This window comes from Megalops cyprinoides, chromosome 18 (assembly GCF_013368585.1).
Source record: "Megalops cyprinoides isolate fMegCyp1 chromosome 18, fMegCyp1.pri, whole genome shotgun sequence".
NCBI classification, from domain to species: domain Eukaryota; kingdom Metazoa; phylum Chordata; class Actinopteri; order Elopiformes; family Megalopidae; genus Megalops; species Megalops cyprinoides.
Window position 1 is genome coordinate 17,586,494 of NC_050600.1, and position 8,969 is coordinate 17,595,462.

The 8,969-nt window shown below is 40.8% G+C and overlaps 2 protein-coding genes across 3 annotated transcripts in view; one reads left to right on the forward strand and one right to left on the reverse strand.

The window, feature by feature from the left end:
• Positions 1 to 1,585, reverse strand: part of rnf150a (ring finger protein 150a) — a 27,366-nt gene extending 25,781 nt beyond the window's left edge. The window contains exon 1 of the mRNA XM_036550702.1: positions 863 to 1,585. Within this exon, the coding sequence (XP_036406595.1) occupies positions 863 to 1,316 (454 nt within the window). The 5' untranslated portion in view covers positions 1,317 to 1,585. The remainder of the gene's footprint in view (positions 1 to 862) is intronic.
• znf330 (zinc finger protein 330) lies at positions 1,106 to 8,926 on the forward strand. Of its 2 annotated transcripts, none has more exons than XM_036550704.1 (10): positions 1,106 to 1,172; positions 3,424 to 3,586; positions 4,446 to 4,465; positions 4,725 to 4,795; positions 5,225 to 5,301; positions 5,498 to 5,624; positions 6,311 to 6,415; positions 7,007 to 7,053; positions 7,251 to 7,368; positions 8,143 to 8,926. In XM_036550704.1, the coding sequence occupies exons 2-10, from the start codon at positions 3,467 to 3,469 to the stop codon at positions 8,427 to 8,429; spliced, it is 972 nt and encodes a 323-aa protein (XP_036406597.1). In that variant the 5' UTR covers positions 1,106 to 1,172; positions 3,424 to 3,466; the 3' UTR covers positions 8,430 to 8,926. The 2 variants fall into 2 exon arrangements, with proteins under 2 accessions (XP_036406597.1, XP_036406596.1); XM_036550703.1 differs by lacking the exon at positions 1,106 to 1,172 and adding an exon at positions 2,313 to 2,381.
• The last annotated feature ends 43 nt before the right edge of the window (positions 8,927 to 8,969 follow it).

Below are 8,969 nucleotides of genomic sequence, written 5' to 3' on the forward strand. Positions count from 1 at the left end.
TTTTAAACACTAGATATAAACATAAACATTACACACATATACAGACACAGGGACAACTGTTGCTGAGTCGTAACAACTAGGTGTAAGAAAACTAGTTTTACATGTTGCAACAAGAACACAAGTAATGTATGGGTTTGGCCTTCGAAGGACGTATACTGTTATTACAATTACGTGCAAGTGTATACTTGTCTGAGCCACACAGCCAAGGAACAGCACAGAAAGAATCACTAGTTAACACAAGCGTACACCTTAACATAGCTTACATAAACTGCGAGGGAAACGTCACTAGCTAAAATCTAAATATACATAACCGCCCACCCCCCAATTAGTGGGGTGTCGTGCCAACGATGACGTTGGGAAAACACACGTTGAATTCATTTCTTAAAGCTTAAATCAGTGCGGCCAGTGTTTTCACAGACAGTAAATTTAGCAAAAGTGGGTCCTGCAACAGGTACAGCTATCGTAGCTAGCTAGCTGTCTGTGCTTTGGTTATGATGTCACCACAGGGCCCCATCCCCCCGCGCTTAAAATTGATACAATGTTATGTTTGACCTGGTTAGCTATAACGAATTGCTTTTCTCTCAGTCTGACTGCAGTGCAAAACTGGCGGTTGCTTCTAAATACAATTAAAACAAACAAAAACAACATGGACATGGAACGAAGCACCTAGCTATCTAGATATTATATGTTGATAGCAAGCTACCTATCAGTAAAGGCCCTGGTGCCAGAGCAGAGGACATTGTGCCTGCTAGCTAGCTTGCAACAACTTCGTTTAAACGATATAAAGACACCTAAGATTTCTTGGTAGCTACGCTGGTAGTATAAATTGTGGTACCTAGCTAGCTAATGGTGTGGTACTTACCTTGATGGGGCATTGTGATCGTTTCATTGGCATTACTGGAGCCCACGTTAAATATGACCACCGCAGACGCATTTTGGATAGCAGCGTGACGAATTTTCTCTTTGTACGTGCAGTTCCCCTTTGTTATTAAAGCTATCCATGAACTAGCATTAGCAGGGATGGCAAATCTAGTGTTCGGGTCGCACGCCTGTCTGTCGTGCAAAAAATAGGGCATTACCACTACCCCCTTGGCATCCTGCTTCAGTGAGTGTTCGCCATAGCGGCCACACTCGGTCTTCTCTGTTTTGATTTCTGAAGTCACAGGATCTAGGTAAGTAATGTTCACAAATGCGGTGTACCACTCCTCTTTTTCCGCGACGGTAAAGTCCAGGCATAGCAAATGTACAAAACAAAAAGACAGCAGCCATGTTGACAGAGCCAGGCTGCGGCAGGCTTGAATAAGGGACATAGCCATATCAATTCCGAGGCTGTCGGATGTTCCCCTCTCTGCCGAGCAGACTCCTGCTCCGTTGTCTCGGTTTGTTTTCCTTGTCTCTCTGTGTACTCCTTTTTTCCAGGTAATGTAGTTCTGCGTTTTCAAAAAAGACACTGAATAGATCAATAATGTTACTGAATAGTAAGCTAAAACAAGCAAGTGCCGCGAATGTCTGTTTCCCTCATGAGACGTTATTTCTGAACTGCTGATTGCGCAGGAGGTGCTTTGTGGTGTCGGTGCTAGCTTGCTACTGTCTTGTGTGTTTGGCCTGCAATGGTGCGAGCCTGTACGGATAACGATTTTTTAAAAAAATATTGATAGAATAGCGCCATCTTCTGGATCTCTTGTTTCTCTGAAGTCGAACGGTTCCAGACATTGAAAAAAAAAATCCTCGGTCTAGTTCACTGTAAGCCCCACTTATTTTACTGTTCCAATCTTTCGCTTAACAAAAGGTTAATCGAGGTGCAACCGAAAATGATCTAGCTAATCATGGGATAGTCGTCAACTTTATTTTCTTAATTTACATTTTTGCTGTCGTTAGTCATGATAAACTAACTAGATTTAGACTAACTAGCTATGCGTTGAATGAAAGAATATATATTATATATCCTGAAATGTAACATTTCTTCCAGATAAATTATAGCGCTTCCCACACGAGCCACGAGGACTCCTATAGACATTGACCGCTAGCCAAACGACCAATTAACAATTATAGATGAAAGTCTTAAGATCCTAACTTAAACTAACTTTAAGACAGCATTTGCGTAATCTTGACCGCACAAAATGCAGGTTACTGCAATATGTTGCCATCTACAAAACTTTAACATTTGTTCGACGATGTGCCGTGTGTACAAAATATTTTCATGGCTTTTCCATGACTTGCTAACTAACGGGACCAGCAACAAGTACCCGTATGATATTTTGGTATGGCCACTGTGTAGGTAGGAACCAAAGTGTGTAAATTATTTGTCAGGCCGGAACGTGTTTAAATCGGACCGGACATCTATAACGCGATTCACTTCGTTGATGATCTCAGCTTGCCGGGTATGGGTCAACTTGAATAATTGGCAATAGTTAGCTACCTAGGTATTATGATGTTTATTTATTAGAGAGACGATTTTATGCAAGATGATTCATTGATTTTCTGTGGCTAAATTGCTACAAGCTCAGAGGTATAGATTACGTCGATAATTTAGTTGCTAGCTGGCTCGTCTAGCACATTACAGCCAGCTAACAGCGGTAAGATCGTACACAGTTATGCAGAAGTAAAGTCTTAAAGTTTCAGGACAGTCACCTAACAATACAGATCAGTTTCTGGAATGTCACGGGAGTTGGTGCGGTTATAATTTTACATTACTAGCAAACAGGATTATTCCACCTATGAGGGATCGTGTCATGGTAGAGGGGAGAGACAGCCAGCGTTGAAAAAGCGGAGGGCATGTGCAGGGTGTGGACAAACCGAAAATAACGAAGCACCGATGTAATATGCTTGCATAGAATATAGTGTAACATAATGAGCTGGTTACTTATGGTAACTAGCGGAGACCAGCTAAATTAACTACACATAGCCCGCTCGCCAGCGCCGAATTGGATAGATAAATGACCAATAAGTGTGCTGTATACTGAATAAAAATATATGCATAATGCACAACACTGCTAAAATCGCTTCAAGTCAAAATGTTGTTTAAGTAAGTCTGCCTCATCCTTTTGTACATCCATCACCGTATGGAAAGGCAACATGTACGGTAACGCATGTCTCCGTGCGACTTGTATAACTGCAGATCATAAAATCTTGCTCCTCCGGGCATTTACGCTACCATTTCTTGTTTCAATAAAAAAACTGTACTAATCTAGCACATGCCATTTACAAGCATGTTAGTCCTGACAAATAACCCCTGTCTTACCAAGGAACACAATGTATTTTAATTAAGAGGTCATTCCAAGTGACGTTGGAAAAACTGAGTAGGCGACGATGCCTGCATAGCTCCTTAACCTAAGCGCATCGCACTTAGAATAAGTAGAGGCATAAAAATGTGGAGAGCACAAATATTCCATCCACTAATTCTTCTGTCTGTTTTTTAAACAGGAGTAGACTCTCTGTGCCGAAGGGCTTTGTGCAGCATTGAGAGATGCCCAAAAAGAAGACAGGAGCTCGCAAGAAAGCGGAAAACCGCAAGGAGAGAGAGAAGCAGAGTCGTGCCAACAGGGAACATGTGGATGTCGCAAAGCACCCTTGCAATGCTGCCATGGTACACTTTACTCCATTTATAGAATACCTTTAAGACAGCTTACCCAAGTTAACAGTCAAATTAATGTCACTCACAGTTCCTGAATGCTGTGAATGTAAGTGTGATGTCAGGTGCTTTAGTTACCAGGACATACTCCAAACTGCTTCAGTGACATTACAGCATCACAAAAGCATTAGAACTGAGGTTGCAAGAATCTGTAGGCTTAGGTGGTATTGGTGTTTTACACATCCAGTCCATTTGGTTATCTACCTTGATCAACCCATGTAGGAGGCGAACCTGGTATTGATATGGCGTTCGGCTAAGCTGATGTGACAGTTCAATCACACAGTTCAGCAATTTTGTTGGATTTGGAGTTAACTGTAAATATTTCCCGCTGTAATGGCTGACCCACATGTGTGCATTTAGATGCACAGTGGATTTCAGCACAGACACGTCCTCTAGCTTCTGTCAAAAAATTACAGCACCAGTTATTTCACTCTTTTCCAGTTTCTATAATACTTATTGTCATAGCATATGATGGTAACGTTCATTTTTTAGATATAGCCACAAATGTAGTTATTTTATTGTCCGCATTTCAGAAGATTATCATTTTGTGCAGATAATATACTTTTCATATACTGCATATATCAGATGAAGATGGGTTGTGTATAAAAATTGGTCAGTGTATCCATTGACCAATTTGTGTGTGTGTCTATGTGAGCCATCTCTACAGTTGCAGAATTCTTGTATTAGGTTTATACTCAGACACAGTCTGAGCTTTGAATGCTGGGCAAGCGTAATGTAAATCTTTTTCATGCTGGTGGAGAAGTTGAATTTAATGTTAAATCATTATGGTAACAGACAGCATTTTGTTTTACAGGAATGTGACAAGTGCCTAAGGTAAGCATTGGTTTGGAGATTCATTTTAAATTTCATATTGTGTAATATGATGAGAAGGATTGCAAGATGGAATATATTTTGTGCGTAATGTCACCAGGTTCCTGGAATGTAGCTTGTATTAACTGTAGGTCTGTGTCCTTATTGTGAGGTGGCTGCATTAAATGAAGAGAGTAATAAAATTCACTGTTCAGTGTAAGCTTCATTGTTTCACAACTAAACATTCTCTCCCTGACTTTTTGTTTCTTTGTGTGACACACAGACGCCAGAAGAACAGAGCCTTCTGCTACTTCTGTGCTGCTGTGCAGAAGCTACCCATGTGTGCACAATGTGGTGAGGCTTTGTCACCTGGATTTTATCCTCAGAGCTAATATTTTGCACCCACACTTATCTTTGCGTTTATTGATATATCTGTTATGGTCTTCAGAAGCATTACTGTATATTTACAAAGGGAAAAACCAACCTCTGCACATTTTTGACAATTTTTTTTTGCTTTACTTTCAGTTTTCTCTTTTTCCTTTTTACATTACAATTCTGCCTGTTCCAGCCAAACATTGCCTTTCCAAGCTGTAATAATTCATTAGTAAATTTCTTTAAAACCAGTAGAACACTATATAACAGATAATATGTGCTCTGCATGAAACCTCTGAAACCTGAAAATGATGCAAGCAATTGTTGAGTGAATGTCATGACATATCAAACATATTTGTTTGTTTGGGGCTGTTAACCATTATTTCTGTGTGATTCTGTATTTTTCAAAAGGAAAAACAAAGTGTATGAAGGCTTCTGACTGCGTGATTAAGCACCCTGGGGTCCATAGCACTGGTCTGGCCATGGTGGTAAGACATCATACTGGATAGCCTTCAAATAATGAGAAAACGTGGAAAAGGAAAGAAACTGAAAATTTCTGTAATATATTGAGTGTGATAGACATATGTGTTCACATCAGTCGATCCGAGTCTGACTATCTTAAAGTTTGAACTACTTTGGGTTGATGTGTATGTTATTGTTTGCACTTCCATGTTTTTCCATCAGGGGGCGGTATGTGACTTTTGTGAAGCCTGGGTCTGCCATGGGAGGAAGTGCCTGAGCACCCACGCCTGCACATGCCCTCTTTCAGATGCAGACTGCATTGAGTGTGAAAGGAGTGTCTGGGAGCATGGTAAGGGATGAACGGAAAGATGTCAGGAAATCTGAGGAGAAACTCAGCAGCCTACCCAGGCTGATGTTCTGTGCATCATGTTTTTGTTCGTGCGGGACAAACTGAATATCGTGAATGGTGTGAATGATTGCTTTGTCTGATGTAATGGAAAATGAAGAAAACTGAGGATGGCTGCCATGTGATCTGTGATGTCAAAATGAGCTTCTTTTCCTTACAAAAATTAAAATCTGGACAAAGTTTTTAATAAATGCTACTTCATCATAATTACTCTCTCACAGGAGCTTAATAACAGCCAGTCGCAGAACAACAGATACTGAGAACTAACATTATCCACATTTTCACTGTTTTCTGAATACTGAACATTACTGTATCAATAATATTAAACCTCCACTGCTAGGACCCTGCTAGGTTTATAATTGTTTTTCATCTAGGTACAACAAAAGACTTGTCTTTTTACAGATGTAATTACTCTGTGACAACTAAAGTGGCAGTGCCTTCTCCTCTTGTACTGGCTAACTCTACTGTGTATCTCTGCAGAAAGCAGGAAAACAATGAATATTGCTATTGCTGCCAGCCTTGCTATGTGGCACCAGCCAGATGCAGCCCTTGCATTAGTATAGCATGCATTTCCCCTAAGCACCTTATCCACATTCCTCATCTGTTTGTTATTGTATTATTTCCTGCAGGGGGACGGATATTCCGCTGCTCTTTCTGTCACAACTTTTTGTGTGAGGACGATCAGTTTGAGCATCAAGCTAGCTGTCAGGTTTTGGAGGCGGAGACGTTCAAATGTAAGTGGCATAGACTGCTTTGTCACTGCTAAGCTGTCATTGCTCTTGTGACTACTACTGAGCCCTTTAGCAATAAATCTTACTTTTGGTAACTGATGGTTTATGACATTAATACATTTTGGGACTCAGATTTAGGCAAGCACTGTCAACCACTTTATCAAAACACCACAGAGGTGTGAAATAAAGAATGTTATCACTAGAGGTTGGTTGGTGTTTTTACTTTAACTAAGTACTATTACTCTTTAATTAAGAAATGGCGAGCTTAGTTGGGCCGAATGGCCTGTTCTTGTCTTATATTCTTATGTTCTTTACAAATCAGCTGTGTGCTTTCATAACATAGTCATTATATTGTTGTGCATATTTCAGTAAATTCAGTAAGATCAGTCTGTAAGTTGAACTTATATTTGTTCAGTTTTCCTAGGCACTTTCCTTTTGATATGATTGAAGTATCAATAGCTTTCAAACTGTCACAAAAACACGAGAAATTATTACCTTATATGGCATTTCATTGACCCAATATGAGTTCTGTTGTGGAATGCAAGACTTGGGAAATATTGTGGAAATGCAGAAAATGCAATCTCATCTTTACAGGCATCTCCTGCAACCGCCTAGGACAACACTCTTGTCTCCGCTGCAAGGTTAGTGATAGTAAATGACATAGTAAATAGTTCTAAACAAATTTTCTAGTAAATGTCTTAATTGGGGCAACCCCTCTGCATATTCTGTGTAAGAGAGCCAAAGTTTGTGACTTGTTGTTTTTGAGGTACGCTGGCTGTGGTCACACCATGGTCATGCTATGGCCATGTGATGATTGCCTTCCTTTGTTTCTCCCTAGGCATGCTTTTGTGATGACCACACTCGAAGTAAAGTCTTCAAACAGGAAAAGGGCAAAGCGCCTCCCTGCCCAAAATGTGGCCATGAAACCCAGGAAACCAAAGACCTCAGCATGTCCAGTAAGTTTCTGTTGGAAGACTGTTAGAGGATCTTCTGGTCCTCCTTTGTAAAGGAATCCATGTTCAGTCCATGTGTACAAGTAAAGCAAGTGTAGGGTAGGCCATGTTGCTGTTGTAGCAGTGCATTGAGGAACTTTTGGACCATCTGTATATGTTACCAGTGTACCACTGAACAAGCAAAAAATGGCCTCTGCTTCAGTCTACCATTAGTCCTTTTCAGAGTTTGTTAAAATTAGCACAGTTAGCTCCACTCTCCAGATTGCAAGGTAACATTTGAATTATTCGCTGGATTTGTGGATTATTTATTTTTAATATTGGACTTAAGAATAATAAGTTATGGATGGAAGTGTGCAAATAACATGCAGCCAAATAAATACAAAAAGATTTGGATTTATTGTATGAAAGACAGCCTGAACATACTTTTAAAGCAGACAATATATGCATTGAACCGTACCAGAGAGTAACAAAAAGCTGTTAGACTGATGGGGTTTTCAGGAATTTGTCAGATGGGAATTTGCTCATTGTTCTACAGTGCATTCTGTCTTAGAAATAATTTAGATGGATGATGTTCTGAAACCTCCGCTATTTACACTGCAAAAAAATTCCAAGCAGGTTAACTAATCTTTATCCTGTGTGGATATCCAGATGTGGTGGGCTTTGTTGAATGGGACAATCCATGCAGGAGATGTGAATCTGTGCAGACTATTGCACAGCACAGTGTCTGCCTGTTGGTTCTGTGATGGGCTGATGTGCTGTTCTCTTTTCGCCCCGCAGCCCGCTCTGTGAAGTTCGGCCGTCAGAGCGGCGCAGACGAGGGTGATGGAGCCTCTGGGTACCACTCCTACTGGAAGAGCATCGCGTCCGGAGGAGGCGGGGAGCAGGAAGACGAATATGGAGATGAAGAGGACGACGAGGATGAGGAGGAGGAGGAGGAGGAGGAGGAGGAGGAAGACGAGGAGGAGGATGAAGAAGAGGACGTAGACACCGAGGTGGCTGGGTCCATCTCTGATCTCAGTCTGGGGAGGACCGCAGCCACTGGTCACTCTCCCTGTGGAGAATAAACAGTGGAAGGGCATTGGTTTGGTTTGCTTGGCAGTGGTTTTCAGCATTTTAAACCCAGATGTCATAAACACTGTAAGAGTAGGCAAACCATATAACTCACAGTGGTGTCCGTATATGTATGTTACCAGAATATATTTTAACTCATCAGTTATTTTGCGTCATGCTGTTTGGAGGACGAAGTCTTGTTCAGAAGTACTGCACTACTGCATAGTAAGTATCCATTCCAATGGAGTAGTCAGCTTTCTCAAAGTAATCGTAGTAGAATTCATTCATGGAAGTGGCATTGTGCTACTTGTTTTATTTGACAGGAATGATACCTGATTAAGGTCAGCAGCAGATAGAAGTCTGTGTGATGGGTCATACTCTGTAATCCAGCAATTTAAAACCAGCTCACCCGATCAGGGAACATGACTGAAAAACAGTGTAGTCCAAATCTGGAGTGATATGACTTCTGTTCAGCCACTTGTACCTAGATTTTTTTTTTGCTATGGGTCTATGGGAGTTATAGCATATAGAGTAGTAATATTATCAACAACTAT